The following is a 16,866-nucleotide window of genomic DNA, read 5'->3' as shown; positions in this document are numbered from 1 at the left end:
ATTAAAAATGTTTTATAGAACAGTTTTATATTTACATAAAAGTTGAACAAATAGTGTAAAGTTCCTGTATTATACCCCCACGTCTGCACACAATTTTCCCTATTATTAACATTTTACATTCATGTACATTTGTTACAATTAACTCCTTTCTCATTTATTATTTTATTCAGTTATTTACTTATATTAGTATGGACTCTTGGATATTTATTTTATACTTTGGGTTATAATGCTTTGATTTTTGTGGTTCAAATTATTCTAATTTTGGCCATTGACTCCCCCTCTCTTTTGAAATTATGTCCCAAAGGGGAGCCGTAGCTTCTGATGTCTGTACTGACAAGGGAGAGGTCTCATTACCGGATTGCCCTTTGGACCACCCTGTCTTGTTTGCTCTGATGAAGCCACTCTTCAAGGGTGGCGAACCGCCTCCCCTCACCCACACACCTCTCAGCCAGCAGGGCTTGGAGCCAAGTCTCTAGAAGGAAATGAAAGAGTTGTGAGGCCCAAATTAGAAAGCATGCAGAAGAAGAAAGTAATAATGCTCAGTGTGGGTAAACGGTTAGGGTGCATGCGAGCACATGCGCATGGGGGCACTTCATTTAATTCTACATTTAACAAGGGTTTACCGAGTGCCTGCTACGTGCTGGGCAGCATTCCAGGTACAGGGGATGCGCCATAACAACACAACATCCCTGATGTCCTTGGTGAATGGGGAGATGGACCGTCACACCGAGTAGGTAGAGGCAGGTGGTCAGAAATGCTCTGGGGAAAAATAAAGCAGGCAAAATAAAGGGCAAAAAGTGCAGCAGGGTGAGGCAAGGTGCTTTTTGAGACTATGGCAGGGAAGTGACATCTGAGCAGGAATGAGGTGGAGAAATCAGCTCCTTGGGTTTCTAGGGAAGAGACTTCTGGGAAGAGGAAACAGTAAGTCCAAAGGTCCTGAAATTAATGGCTAAAATGAACCTGAGGGGTCATATGTGGGTTTGAATCTCCTATGGTATCCTGATTTTGCCATTACCATGAATTATTAAAAAGAATTCAGTGAGCAAACATGATTGCTTTTATGCTGGAGTAGTCTTTTTCCTGTTGTGAGCATACCAACTCATCTAGCCTCCAAATCCCAGTGGCTGGGGTTTCCAGAAAGGAGAAGACTGTTTTCCATTTGCGGGCCACAGGGAAAGAAGATATGCCCAGAACCAGGTGACCTGTTTGGGTTACACCTGATTCTTCCTTGGAGGAGGAAAGGGAGGGTGTTGCTGAAAGCCAGCTGAAAGGCCCGCAGCAACTTGTCTCATATGATGTAGCTAGAAATAAAAGCTGCTTGAGTGGTTTTCAAATGTCTTAATTTTCATAATTGTTTCCACATTATGGGCTGGCTGGACATTTTTTTTAGAGAATCAAGTTTGGGAGAGTCTAAATGAAAGCTTTGCTCATGAAGTTTTCATTTGGATTCCACATATAGACTTTCTAAACCATCATTTTATGAAGGCTTAAATTACTGAAGTTCGAAGTTGTGGTAATAGCTCCAAAGTTTAACATCTTTTGTTTTTGGGTCAGAACTACTCAAGTCCTCTATACTTTTAGTATAAAAGAAAAAAAATAGCTTGGGATTTAGCAGAATTAAAGTTTGGTGATGTTAAAGTTCTCTTGATATTGACCATATTGTGTGGCCTATTAGCATAAAATTTGAAAATATATTTTCAGAAAAGTACATTTTCTGTGCTTCTTAGGGCTATTAAAACAAAACAGACAAACAAAAAACCCAAAGACTACTTAGAATACCCAATTTTTTTTTTGTATAGTACAAGATAGTCTTTGAATTTCATTTGATTGGGTTGTTCTATTTTGGTAATTCTATCGTTATCCTAAGTAAGACGCTCGGTCTGTCTGATGTTTTGTTTGTCTGGGAAGAGAGTGTAGTGTTGTAGATAAGCGTGTGAGCCTGGGAACATGGCTGCTTGAGGAGAATCCAGGGTGTTCCACTCACTAGTTGTGTGGCCTCAGGAAAGGGTGTTTCAGTTTCCTCACCTGCAAAATGGCTATGAAAAGAATATCCACATCGTTGTGGGAGGATTCAATGAGATGACCCATGTAAAATGCTTAGTCTGGCACCAGGAACAAAGTAACCACTCAAATATTAGCCATTAAAAATACAACAGTAATTAATGAAGTAGAGATAGTAAGTAACTAACCCAAGAACACTTAAGTAATAAGTGAAGGAGCTCTCTAATTGGCATATTTACCTACACATGTGGCACCTACACATATCAGTAGGTGATGTGTAAGTCAGCAAAGGCATTTAATTGAACCTTCTCATTTTAGTAGGGGAAGAGATAGTGTAGGCGGCAGATTCATTCATTCATTCCACAAATAGACAGAAGCAAAGCATAAAAGGCATGGTGCCCACATGGCTGGAACAAGACTGGTCTAGGATGGAGGTGGGCTATAAATGCATAAACACCAAAGAAAATGTGTAACAGATAATGGTTGCACTGGTGAAGATATAACGGCTCTTTGGTAGTGGGAGCTGTGGGGTTACTTTTTTTCCCCTGCCCTTTTGGCCGCCATGAACTTGTTTTCTGTAGCTATGGGTTTGTTTCTGTTTTGTTTTGTTTATTCATTTGTTTCATGTTTTTAGAGTCCACATATAAGTAAAATCATACGGTATTTGTCTTTCTCTATCTGACTTCATTTAGCACTATACCCTCTGGGTCTATCCATTTTGTCGCAGATGTAAGATTTCATTCTTTTTTGTTGCTGAATGATATTCCACTGTATAGATAGGGTGGGGCAAAAGTAGGTATACAGTTCTTGTATGGAAAATAATATGATAATCAATAAACAATACAAGAATAAACTGTGTTTTGCAAACTCAAAACTGTAAACCTACCTTTGCTCCACCCTGTAGATACTACTTCTTTATTCATTATCTATTGATGGACATCTAGGTTGCTTCCATATCTTGGCTATTATTAGCAACGTTGCAATGAACATAGGGGTGCATATATCACTTCAAATTAGTGTTTTTGTTTTCTTTGAATAAATGCCCAGAAGTGGAATTGCTAGATTGTATGAGAGTTCTATTTTTTAATTTTTTTAGTTATCTCCATACTGTTTTCCACAGGGGCTGTACCAATTTATAACTCCACCAACGTTGTATGAGGGTTCCCTTTTATCCACATCCTCACCAGCACTTGATATTTATTGATTTATTGATGATAGCCATTTTGACAGATGTGAGGTGCTATATCATCATGGTTTTAATTTCCCTAATGATTAGTGATGTTGGACATCTTTTCATAGGTCTGTTGGCCATCTGTTTGTCCTCTTTGGAGAAATATCTCTTCAGTTCCTCTGCCCATTTTTTATTTGAATTGTTTGTTTGTTGCTTTGTTTGTTTGGTGTAAAGCTGTAAGAATTCCTTACATATTTTGGTTATTAACCCATTAACACATATATGTCATTTGCAAATATCTTCTCTTCTCTTATTTTACAGGTTGTCTTTTTGTTTTGTTAATGGTTTCCTTCACTGTACAAAAACTTTTAGTTTGATGTAGTTGTATTTATTTGATTTTTCTTTTATTGACCTTGCCCGAGGAGGCATATCCAAAAAGGTATTGCTAAGAGAATTGTCAGAGTTTACTGTCTGTGTTTTCTTCTCGGAGTTTTATAGCTTCAAGTGTGGGTGTTACTTTGGATTGGTCAGAGAAGGTATCTCTGTGAAGGGCATGTTTAGGCTAGGATCACAGAATCATATTTTAAGGTTTGAGAGAGGTCAAGAGATGATAAATCTGATCATTTTTTAGGATTTCATCAAAGTTTTTGGTAATTTCCAGCTAAGAAAATATGGTGATCTGTAGTTAATATGTACTGGGGGCTGTCAACAAGCTTGGCAGCATATGGCAGGAGAGAAAAAAAAATCAAAAGTACTAATTCACAAAACTTTCAGTTATTCCTTTTTGGAGTTCTGGGGTGATCGCATTGGGAAATGTTTTATAGGGGAGTTGGGGAAAACGATGTGCTGATTTGGTTAGTTGTCAGCATATAAGGGTTTATCGTTACCTGAAGCTTTAAGTAGAAAACTATTTTATTTTCATTATCACTGAAAAACTCTGAAGTATGCTTTGCTAGTAAATGTAGTAATGATGAGCATAACTGAATCCTTGAGGCTTTTCCTTTGAACATTAATTTTGATGTTTCAGACTGTAGTTGTCAAAGAAAGGTAGAATACATTAAGTAGAATGTGTGCTGCTAAAACAGAATTTGTAAAGTAGTATTTCAAAGTCTATTTATTTATTATGGAAAATATGGAACAGAAAAATCTGGAAAGAACTTTTTTAAAATGACCCACAATTCCCTCATTCTTACTATTATACTTTGAGGTTTCTTTCTTATCTTTTTTCTGTATCTTTAAAAAATAGTCAAGACACTGCACATACTTATGTGTGCCTATGTATGTATATAAATATATGTATACATATATATACATATACAGTTATTTGTAATTAAAACAATGGCATATACTTTTTTTCACGATACCACTTTTGGTAAGCGTGATTTTAAATGGCTGCATAATATCCTAGCCTGTCGTAATATTTTTTACCAATGTCCTATATGCACTTTTTTTTTTTGGCTCTTACTGTCTTTTTCGCCCAAAAGTAAAATTCGAGGCTGAGAGGTAGAAAACTGCTTGGCAGAGGTTTTGGCTATTCGTGGTTTCTCTACTTTTTAAGACAAAACTACTTCTCAGTCTCAGGACAATTTTTGCTAAAATATAAAAAAAATAAAATAAGAATGTGCCATTTTAATTTTGATAGGGGAGAGCTGAACTTGAAGATTTTTGAAGTAAATATCATTGAGGTTTTTAGGACATTGTATAATTACAAATTCAACCAAATTTATGAATCAAAACTAAAATGTTAAGACTCCTTTAAAATGAAATTAGGAAATTTTAAAGGTTTTTGGGGTAGTATTATAATTCCATCATTTTCTGACATACTAATCTTCATATTGCTCATAAATTAATCGTGGATAATTTAAAGTTAGAAATGTTTTTCTCTTAGGTATCTAGAGCATATAGCAAAATAAAACATTTTTCAATAGTGAAAGAACACGTTAATTGCATCATTAAAATTTTTCATGTGGTTCTTTGATTTTTTTCCTCTTGATTTTATATATACTTTCAACACTGTTGAAAGCTGTGTTTTTTCCTTGGGTATTTAAATTGAATTTTACTTGATTAGTATCTTCTGCTCAACTCTTATATACTGCTTAGTAGGATTAGAAATATAATCTGTCCCATGGACAGTTTGATAATATGTATCAGAAACTATTAAATAAATTTACTTCCTTTATTTCATCAACTTGAAATCTATGAATTAATCTTAAGGAAATAATTGGCCAAGTATGTAGAGATTAGTGCACAAGAATGTAGCCTTATTTATAAAAGCAAAATATTGGAAACAATCTAAGTGTCCAGCATTTAGGGGTTGGTTAAATACAGTGTGGTATATTCATGTACTGGAATATTAAGAAACTTATCAAGTATATCTATACTTTTACATTGGGAAATTATCACAATAAAATGTAGATACATTGGCCTGTTGTATGGAATTATCTGATATTGGCAACTAAATACTGGTGAATGTCTGTGAAAGAGAGTAATTTTTGTTTTGTCACTATTAAAATTGGGTCCCCCTTCCTTGTAATTGAAAGGCACTGAAACTATTTGTCTCTTGAGACCACACTCAGTTTATTATTTAAGCATATAAAGCGATATTCTTACCTTCAATTTGCTATGGCGGAGAGACATGTGTCTACTTTATTTACCAGTGTCTTCTTATCATTAAAATGTAAATGAAAAAGAAGACTGCCTAAGATGTATTTCTGATTTGTGCTACTTCAAATTGATAACCTATATCAATTATCCTGATTCTGCATGTGGTATTGGATTACAGAATTTATAAGAACCTTAAAGCCTAGGGATTTCTATTAAGCTTTTGCTGTTAGAGTCACTTCACTCCTAGCAGTGAACTGCTCAGTGTTTGAGCCTCCTGAATCTCCAGGAGATAAATTGCAGCCTCATTCCGTGTGATGGAGCCCATGGTTATGCCCTCCAGAAGCTGGATTTCCTGGCATTCAATCCATCTCCTTTGATAGGACCTTTCATGGCTGTACGCGGACCCTTGCGAGGCAGAACTCCTGGTCCTCCCACCAAGCATAGGTGGATAGGCAATCTCAGAGCCTCTGCCCAACCCCTCTTTGGCCAGAATCCCTCACTTTTGGGGTCCAAGAGAACTTGTCATGTCTCACTGGGCAGGTATGTTCTCATAGCCTTGGACGTCTGCCCAAACTCCAGATCTCAGTCCTGCCGGTGGAGGCCTGCCCTTCCACCACCTGCTGTGTGGAGGAGAGCCCAGGGAAGGAAACTGACTCAAAGAGATTGAGTTGGAAAGTCCAATCCAGTAAACAAATTCATACTGGTATAATTTGGATTAAGAGAATAAGAAAGAAATTTTTAAAAAGATAAGGGAAGAGTATTGAGAGTAGCCTCCAGCCCTGCACCACATGCTTAACAAGTGAGCGTTGTCACTGTAGCTTGAAACCGAAAGACGGCAAGAGGAGGATCAGGGGTGGAATCAGAATGGTGGGAAACTGATCTCTTAGTAAAACCATTTGGTCATGTGAAAAGTAATTCAACACCCGTTATCATGGCAAGAATGTGCCTGGCATTACCAACCTGCCTTTGATTAATGAACAGAACTGATAAATAAGAGATGAGCTGGAAACCACCAGGCGAAAGCATTGATATTCTGTGCTGTAACCATTACCAGTGCAGACTGGATATTGCAGAGCCTAGAATATTTGACATATCGCTGCCTCCATGATCACTTATTCATTGATTGATTCAGCCAGCCAGTCAGCCAGCATTCAGCTGGCTTGTGAGGCAGTCAGGGCAAATGGGTCCTGGGATTATAATGGTGACACTGAGCTTGCACCTAGCCTGGGGAACAGACACAATTACCAGTGTGAGGTAGGTGCTGGGAGAGGAGGTCAGGGGCTGGCGTCTTGGAGCAAGGGACACGTACTGAGACTTGAAGGCCTGAGAGGAAGGAACTGACCAGACAAGGGGCTTAGCCGTGGCAGTAGGGATGTTTATTGATTAATTTATTGATTGATTTTGCAAAGAATGATATTTGTTTCTTCTTTGAATTTCTTTCCAGGATGTTCAGTGCTTCTCCACAATGAATGAGTGTCACTATGACAAGCAGATGGACTTCTTTTATAATAAGAGCAACATTGACACCGCTGATGACTGGACAGGAACGAAGCTTGTGATTGTTTTATGTGTTGGAACATTTTTCTGTCTGTTTATTTTTTTTTCTAATTCTCTGGTCATCGCAGCGGTGATTAAAAATAGAAAGTTTCATTTCCCCTTCTACTACCTGTTGGCCAACCTCGCTGCTGCGGATTTCTTCGCCGGAATTGCCTATGTATTCCTCATGTTCAACACTGGCCCTGTTTCAAAAACTCTGACTGTCCACCGCTGGTTCCTCCGCCAGGGGCTTCTGGACACCAGCTTGACAGCCTCCCTGACCAATTTGCTGGTTATTGCTGTGGAGAGGCACATGTCAATCATGAGGATGCGGGTCCACAGCAACCTGACCAAAAAGAGGGTGATATTGCTCATTTTATTTGTCTGGGCCATTGCCATCTTTATGGGGGCAGTCCCCACACTGGGCTGGAATTGCCTGTGTGACATCTCTGCGTGCTCTTCCCTGGCCCCCGTTTACAGCAGGAGTTACCTCATTTTCTGGACTGTGTCCAACCTTGTGGCTTTCTTCATCATGGTTGTGGTGTACCTGCGGATCTACATGTATGTCAAGAGGAAAACCAACGTCTTGTCTCCACATACCAGTGGGTCCATCAGCCGTCGGAGGACGCCCATGAAGCTGATGAAGACAGTGATGACTGTCTTAGGTAAGAGGAACCAAGTGAGCTGTTATTACCACTCATTCAGCAAATATTTATTGAGCACCTGCTGCATGCAAGGCACTTACTAGGTAGTAGGCATGCAGCAGTGAACAAGAACAGACATAAACCCCCACCTGCCTCAAGGTTCCGCTCTGGTAGGGGAAGACAAAATGAGCACTCTAATAGGGATAAACAAAATAATTGTATTATAAAATTTATAAAATAAGAGGTTGAGGAATCTCATTGGGAAAAATAAAGCAGGGATGGAAGATGAGGAGTGCTAAGCAGGTATAGTTTGCAATTTTAAGAAGTGTTGTGAGAGGCGGCTTCATCTAGAGGATGACTTTTGAGCAGGGATGTGAAGGTCATGAGGGACCCAAGCATGTGGGTGTCTGGGGAAGGGCGTCCCAGGCAGGAGATGCAATAAGCACAGGGTCCCTGGACAGAAGGAGGCCATTGTGGCTGGAGTGGAGTAAGGGGCGAGTGGGAGGAGATGAGGTCAGAGATGTTGGGGGGCAGGATGGGGCAACTCCAGTTGTGTAGGACTGTGAACTTACCATAAGGACTCTGGCTTTTCTGAGTGAGATGAGAAGCCCTTGAAAGGTTTTGAACAAAGAAGTGACAACAGTTTGACTTACACGTTAATGGCACCTCTCTGGCTGCTGTTTTGAGGAAATACCATAGTGGGGCAAGGGCAAAAATGAGAGACTTTCTTACAAGGGACAATAGTGATGGGGACTAGAGGGCAGCTTGGAGGTGATGTGGTAAGGTCAGATTCTGGATGTTTCTGAAGGTATAGTTGACAGAATTTGCTGGTTGGTAACGTATGAAGGAAGGTGAGAAGGGGTGGGGGAAGTGGGAAGTATTATTTACTGAGATGGGGGAGACAGAGGAGGGGGAGATTTGCAGGGAAGGCCAGGAGTTTGGTTTGGAACAGGCTGAGGTTAGGATCCTATTAGGCATCTCAGTGGAGTCCCTGAGTAGGCAGTTGGGTGTATGAATCAGGAGTTCAAGGTTAGGTGTGGGCTGGAGATAGATATTTGAGAGTCATTGAAGAAAGAAATGGTATATTGAACCACAAGACAGGATGAGCTCATCATAGAAGAGTAGAGGACCAAAGAATGAGCCTCAGGACTCTACAGTGTGAGGAGGAGGGGAAAGCAGGGACAACCAGCAAAGGAGTCCAGAGGAGTGGTCAGAAAACCCAGGAGAATATGGCGTCCTAGAAGGCAAGGGAGGGAAGCCCCAAAGGGAAAGGAGGATCAGCGGTAGTAATTCTCCTCAGAGAAGGAGTCGCGTGAGCCTTTGGGATTAAGAAGAGTGGTGGTGTTTTAGTGACCGTGAGGACAGGCTAAATTTAATGTACCCAAGAGCTCGATTCAAGTAAAGTGAAGAAAGAGAGGGAGGAGAGGCTCCAGGACAGCCGCAGAGGTTTGCTTTGCCCTGTGGGCCCTGTGCCAAGAAAAAACATTTGGCGCGAAGAATTTTCCCTTCATTTTGTTTTCTCGGTGGTAAGTGGCCTGTTGTCCCCCAGCTCTAGTCCCCAGTTACAGGGAGAATTTGTGATGTGTGGGCAGACACAAACTTTTGTGGTTTTACAGGCCTTGTCTTCCGTGTGTGGTGGCTGCAGTGATGGGGACTGTTAGTGAGAGATCCAGGAGTAGATTCCTGTCACGTCCCAATGCAAAGGGATTATAAAATGAATTCTTGGAGAACAATTCACATCCAGGGGTGAAGGGTGTATGTGGTGTGGTATGGGAACCATCAGACTGTCTCTAAATCCTGAAACTGCTGGTAAAACTTGGAGACCAGCAGACACACAACATGATGTTAAAATAATTTCCAACTCAGGATTTATTTTAGTTAACAGATATTTATGTAGTGTTTAATATGGGTCAAACATTGTCCTAAGTATTTTACACATATTAACTTATTTAATACTCATGGCAACCCTGTGAGGTAGGTACTACTATTACCCCATTTACCAGATGCAGAAACCGTGCAGAGCATTCAAGCAGTGTGCCCAGAGTCATGCAGCTATTACTGCTGGAACCAAGACTGGCCAGTCGGCCTTCAGAGTCCATATGTTCATCACCACACTCCAGCTCGTTTTGATTTGAGCGGACTTTTTACTGGTCTCGTCTTTGTCCTGTTTTCTGCTTTGCCACCTCATTCTTATTTGAGAACCTTGACAAGAACATAGACAAGAATAAGAAAAGGAGGGGTCAATTAATCAATGTTTCTACCCTTGAGCTAGAGAGGATATTTTTGGTAGAGAGTAAAGTTTGTTGTTTATTGGTAGTTTAAATGAACTCTGCTACTCTCCCTGCTTAACTTGCAAGCGTGATTGTTTCTTGGCTATGTGTCTTGAGAGAGTACCTGCCTGATTAAGGAGAAAACTTTCTTTCTCCAGTGTGTTATGTTCATATGCAGCATGAGCTAGGAAAGATTTCTGGGATCCCAGGTGGAGAGAACAGGACTCTTTGTGAGACAGTCACAGTCACTAGCTTCAGTTTTGTATGTAACTTTGTCTGGACCATACAGAAGGGTTTAAAATAAAGCAACTGTGTGGTTTGGGTAACTGTGGTATTAGATAAGGGAAATGCTGGCATAAACAGTAGGATTGCCAAGTAAAACAAGAGAAGTTGTGGCATCAAGATGGAACGATATCGGGAATTGGTTAATGACAGGAAGACAGTGTGGTGTTGGGGACTTGAGTAAGTTCCTCAGTGGTGAGACAGGGATCTGGTGGAAGACGGGAAGTTTGGTGACAGGGGAAATGAAACTGAAGAGCCAGGTGGTATGAGGTTTTCAGACCTCCAGCTTCTGATTTCTTTAAATAAAAAAGATTTTGGTTTTAGCACTAACTTTGTCATTTTCCACAAGGTTGTTCTGAAGCACAGTAGCTCACCATTTTTTTTGAGGCGGGGAGCAGGATTACATTTCCTCACCTAAGGTAGAATAGGTAATCTTTAAGTTCTTTCAAAGTTATAAAATTCAGTGATCCCATTATAACAAAAAGTAACCAAGGCCAACACAGGGTTCGTTGAATTGACTGTGTATCAAAGCACAGAGTCTTTGTCCATGAGAACATCTACCACAGTATCTGCTAAGGGAGGAAACCTCTCAGTTGCTCTGTCTTATACGTGTAAGAATTCAGTTGCCTGAGACAAGTGTCTCTCGTGTGATAGTGTATCAGAAAAATCAGCAGTGCTGGCATCTACCATGATTGTTGTCACTGGTTCTGAGTATATGGAAATTAATAGCTTAAAGTTTATTTCTATAATGATTACCTGATTTAAATATCTTCATAATAAAAATGCTAAACCTTTCTATTTACTCTTTGTTATATATGTTTTAAGAAAGGATAATTTAAGATTAAAGTTTCTTTTAACATCTTTTAGTAGAAAGTCAATAAAATATATATTAACATCTAAAAGGCAAAAGATTGCATGAATTCTGTGAGCTGAATCTCATTTCAGAAAAGGAAGGAGGGATGGACATGTCTGTAGGGTTTGGGGAAGGCTTCTTAGAGAGCTAGGGATGTGATCTGAATGAATGGGTGGGATTTGTATGGGCAGGAGGGAAAAACATCCTAAGAAGGAGAAACAGTATAATTAAAAGTGTGATGGTAGGAACCTCTAGACCTTTTGCTGTTCCACAAGGAAAGCCTTGTGGAGCACAGCTGCACGTTGTGGTACAAGGGGAAATAGTTCAACTGTGAGCTGGAAAAGTTTAGTTGGCCATACTTTTTGGAAGGAGAGAGGTAGACCAGATGACCTTGGTGTCTCTTTCCAGCTTTAGGATTTTGGTTGGACACAACATTATACGGACAGAGCTGGGTGGGGAGCAGATTCTTTCCTTGTTGAGGGAGATGGTAGTAGTGATGATGGTGGTGTGAATGTTAAATATGTGCATGATTGGAAAGGCATCTAATCATTGTGTTCCCATTTCAGCAGCCCTGAGGCAGAATGCTTGCTCACTTCTGGGTTAGGATGTGTGATTGGGCCCTTTACGGGAAAGAAGTTGCTTATTGAATGTTCTCATTGAAAAGACACTGGAGACATATGAGCTTAGTTTCCATGGGGCACCAAGGCCCTGCCTAAGAGAGTCCTGTCTTTTGAAATTCTGCTTGTCAAAATGCCTTATCACCTGCAGCAACCAAACACACAAGAAACCGTACATGGAAACCTTTCAATTATTGTCAGGCAACACACCGTGTGAAGAGTGCACATAGGGGTGTTTTGTTCCCCAGAAAATAGGCTGGACTTGTTTCTATTTTGCAATGTCTTGAAATGCAAAAGAAAAGAAAGGTTGAAGGGATTTGTGAACCATACTTTTGAAGTCTTCCATAAACCTTCCTGTCTCTTAGGGTGGTGTTTTTCAAATTGCAGGTTGTGACCCAGTAGCAAATAATGGAATCAATTAGGAGATTGTAACTGACACTTTTTTAAATGACATAAAATAGAAGAGAAACTGTTTGAGTGCATTGCATGTAGGTATTAAGTAATGTTTTATAATGAACGGGGTTTGTGTGTATGTGTGTGTGTGTGTGTCTGTGTACTGGAATTATGGCATAACATGTATTTTTTACTATGGGTTATGGTCAGGAACATTTTAAAAGTCACAATTTTAGGGTTAAAGTTTTTTTTTGCCAATGAGAACTAAATTCTTTAAAATATGAGAAACATTATAGTTAAGGGACTTTAAAAGGTTTGTGGTAATTGAAGCAAAGAGCTGGATGGTTTTCTTCTCATTTCTCCCCCCACCCTTCCTCCATTTAGAGTCATGCTAAATCCTCTCTCCCTTCTCTCAGGAGAGAGGAAGAGGAGACAAGGTGATGGTGACAGAAGAAACAATGCTTGGAGTTCTCATGCTAGGAAATGGGTGAAATAAAAAACCATAGTGAGCCTTGTTAGAGTACTACTAGCAATCATGCATAATATTTTCTGCAACACTATGTGCTTTTCAGTGACTTAATTCATTGTTCTCATTCATTCTCACAGAAATCCTGTGAGGTAAGTGGGGATGATGTTATCCTATTTTCCTGCCACTCCCCGAGATGCACCCTGTACTCAGCTATGATTAATTATTTACAGTTCCTGGTTTTGCATCCCTAAGCCTTTGCACTTGCTGGAATACCTTTCCTCTGGTTCTACCTGGGAAACTCCCATTTATCTTGTAAGACTCAACTCCAGGGTCTATGTTCTCTGAATCTTTCCTTGTCCTACCTAGGTATTGTAAATCTGATTGCTACCTCCTTTGGGCCACCTTTATTTTGTCTATACATTAATCAACACACTAAATTGTCTATATGCTTTTATGTTGAACTAGAATGTGCATTCTTTGAAGTCAGGGACGATACTTTATCTATCTTTGCATATCTAACATGTAGCATGCTGTCTGTAACACACTTGTTGAGATTATGATAGAATGAATAAATAAGGAAATCGAGGTGTAGGGAAGGTAAGTGGCTTTTCGAAAGCTGGAAGTGCAAGTAGAACCCCGGTTTCCTCACATCCAGCTTGGCCTTTGGCATGCCCTGGCTGTGACATGCCTGTGAGGTCGCAGTGGCTGGGGAATGAGTGGGTATCTCATTGTATAATGTGGGGGACTGGAGTCTTAGAAGACTAAGTGATAGTGCTATGTTGGGAAGAGTGAGGGAAACAAACGAATGTTTTGTGAGTGCCTACAATGAGGAGGTCTGCATGTCATATGCTTTTAAGATTTTAGTTTACTTAATCCTTGTAACAACTCTGCAGATCTGTTTATAGGTCAGGAAACTCGGGTGGACTTAAGCCTTTTGCCCATAGACCTGAACTGGTATAAATAATTACAGTTAATCCTCATTTTGTGCTATATGTGGTTCTTAGCATTTTACATGTTTTATTTCATTCAGTCTTTCTGACAGCTTTGTGAGGGAGGCTCTGTTCTTACTACCAGATGAGGAAACTGAGGCCCAGAGGAGTTCATTATCTTGCTGATGATTAGAAAGAGCTGAGATTAGAGTCAAGCACGTTGGTTCCAGGAACCCGCTCTTCAAGGTTAGTTAGCAGCCTCTCGTAAGTCCTGGGGCTGGAGCAGCATCAGCCAAGTGAAGAGGTATATAACCCATATGTCCCTTGATTTCTAGTTGAGTTTATTTCTGTAGCGTCACTTGACCTCTCCAAGTGTAGCTGAAGATTTTGCAGCATGATAGTAATGGTTATGACAGTGCCTCCCAGGAATGACAGCTCCATAGTCTTCAAACTTTATGTTCATTAAAGTAAATGGCAAGAGATAGGGGCTTTGGAATAGGGAGGGGACCAGATTTAAATACTGGCTCTGCCACTTCCAAGTTGTGTGACCCTGAGCAATGTACCTAACTGCTTTGTGACTTAGTTTCCCCATTTATAAGACAGAGGTGGTATCAGTACCTATGGCATGGCAATGTTCTGAGGATACAATGAGATAATACTCATAAAGTACTTCGCATAATGTGTTGTTCAGCACATTGTAAGTACTAAGCAACTTATCTAATAAGTGTCAAGTACTAAGGAGAGTAAGCTACTCCTGTTACGCCTTAGTTTGACCCTGACGGGCCTTGCCCAGTATTCAAGCAGAATGCCTTCCCCACTCCCCAGGAATGTCACAAGTGCTGTAGAAGTGGGGACTAGAGACCTACTGTTGGTGCCATCATGATGGCAGGTTTTGTAATGTGGACAGGTAGCCAGGAGGAAGCTAACTGGTGTGCTTTGCAGAGGCTACCTGACAGCTGGTGAACTGCGCCGGCTTGGTTCCTGTGGATCAGGGCCAATCTGAACATGGGGTCACCACAGGACTGAAAAGCTCTGTTCTTGCATTGCTAGTCCCTATAACCAGCCCCCCAACCCGGCCCCAGTGAAATTCTGTTAATGATTCCTGTCTCTGACAGATAATCTTTGCATTAATAATTCATTTCCCTTTTGCAACAGTTATGAATAAAACATTATAAGTGAGACCCTGACCATCAAGTGTTAGCTTAATAAGAATCCCGTAATACAGCATCAATATCTTGTGTGTAGACCTACAAGACAGTTCTCATAAGAAACTGTCCTCATCTTGCTAATGCTTCCTACCAGGATGCCTAGTTAATCAGAGGTACTATTAGCATCTTTACTAAGATTGGAAATTTGCCCTTGGAAAAGAATGGGGACCAGAACCCTTTGAAACTGTTTCTGGCCTTCATCAAAGAAATGTCCTTGATCCATTTTTAAAAAAGGGGGGAGGCATGCACTCGCACGTGTGCACGCGCGCACACACACACACTTGTGCACATGCAAAAACCGGGAGCCTAAAGAGGCTAACGAGAGCCCCTGGGAGTTCTGAAACATTTGTTTGCAGCCTTGTGGCCTTATAGTGGCTTCTCTATCACAGAAGCCTGCTTTCAATATTTGCTGCCTTGCATGCCTTAGTAATCAAATACTGTTTAAAAAAAAATTAAAGCTTTGCCTTAAGAAATGCTGAGTGAAATGATCAGATTGTTGGCACGCGGGCGCTCTCTTGTTGCTGTGCAGGCCTATTAGAATGCCTAATTCTTTTCAGGGTTAAGCCACCCAGGCACCAAAGCTTAGTACATTGAGTCCACGGATGTTCATACTGTTGTCTTGAAAGAGCTAATCCAAGGAGCACCTTTGTGTAGACGCTTTTCCTATGCACTTCAGGACATTGCAACGGGGGCCTTCATGGAGGGAAGAAGCATTTATTCCAGGGCAGACTGTACATGAGTAAGTGCAAAAGTGTACTCTCCTCCCAACTGCTGCTCCCAACAACAGTGTTTGGCAGACCCTTCCATTCTGAGGGGGATGATGGTGACTGAGAAAATGTCTGATAATAGAAGGAAGACAGCTTCAAAAATTTCGTGGAAGTCCCACTGTTGCGTGCCACTCCATCCCGCGTTTTCAGGTGTCTCCCCTCCTTGACACCTCTTCCCCCACCACAGTTTTAGCTCTGTCCCTTCCCCGCTGCCTCTGCTGGGCCTAGCCCTTTGTCATCTCAGGTCAGGGGGGGTCTTCTTCTTTTCCCCTGCTTTGCTGTTGCAGATGCCTCCCTTTGCAGTCAGTTCAAAAGTCATTTTTCCAATGCATTGTCCTTGTTGCCAGTGTAATCACCGCCCTGCCTTCCTCATTCCGTTTCCCCCGCACACCCTTTCAGTCCTGCTCGTCGTGGCAATCCGCTCAGCTTCCTTCACCCCCAGTCACACTCCCACCTTCAGAACTTGTTTTTTCCTGGCTTTTCTTCTTTGTAGAAACTCGAAACCCTCCTCTTTAGGCTGAAATAAACAATTATTGAATATTTCCTGAGTGCAGGGTACATAAACACTTCTCAAATTCTACCTCTTTCCCTACCCCCCAGTATTCCTGAAATAATTGACAAATGAAAATTGTATGTAGTGAAAGTGTACAACATAATGATTTGATGTACATGTACATTGTGGAATGATTACTAAGATTAAGGTCATTAACGCATCCATCACCTTACATAGCTATTAAGTTTTGCTTTGTTTTTTTTTTTTTTTTTTTTTGTAGTAAGAATACCTAACACGTACTCTCAGCAACTTTCAAGTATACAATACCACATTATTAACTGTGGTCATCGAGTTGTACATTCGATCCTCAGGACTGATGACTGATGTTTTGTACCTTTGACTGACATCTCCCAGTTTCCCCTCCCTCTGCCCCTGACAAAAACCACTCTGGTCTGAAAACCCCTACTCTGCATTTAACAGCTCCCCCCTTCCTCTCAACACATCAAAGCCCTCAAGCTCCTACAGGGGCTCTCATTCCATGTTTTTGAAATTGGCTTTTGTTTTTCTTTTAGCCTCCACATGTAAGTGATAAAATACAGTATTTGTCTTTCTCTGGCTTATTCACATAG

General features: G+C 40.7%; 1 protein-coding gene across 1 annotated transcript in view; it reads left to right on the top strand.

Moving 5' to 3' along the window:
• Positions 1–7,226: 7,226 nt before the first annotated feature.
• The window catches only part of LPAR3 (lysophosphatidic acid receptor 3), a 46,406-nt gene continuing 36,766 nt past the window's right edge, over positions 7,227–16,866 (top strand). Inside the window, exon 1 of the mRNA XM_054566831.1 lies at positions 7,227–7,977. Coding sequence (XP_054422806.1) covers positions 7,242–7,977 — 736 coding nt within the window. The 5' untranslated portion in view covers positions 7,227–7,241. The remainder of the gene's footprint in view (positions 7,978–16,866) is intronic.

This window comes from Pteronotus mesoamericanus, unplaced genomic scaffold (assembly GCF_021234165.1).
Source record: "Pteronotus mesoamericanus isolate MK-2021 breed Mesoamerican mustached bat unplaced genomic scaffold, CSHL_Meso_final contig_181, whole genome shotgun sequence".
Taxonomy (NCBI): Eukaryota; Metazoa; Chordata; class Mammalia; order Chiroptera; family Mormoopidae; genus Pteronotus; species Pteronotus mesoamericanus.
Note: the sequence above shows the minus strand (reverse complement) of the source record. Positions and strands in the feature narration are given on the sequence as shown.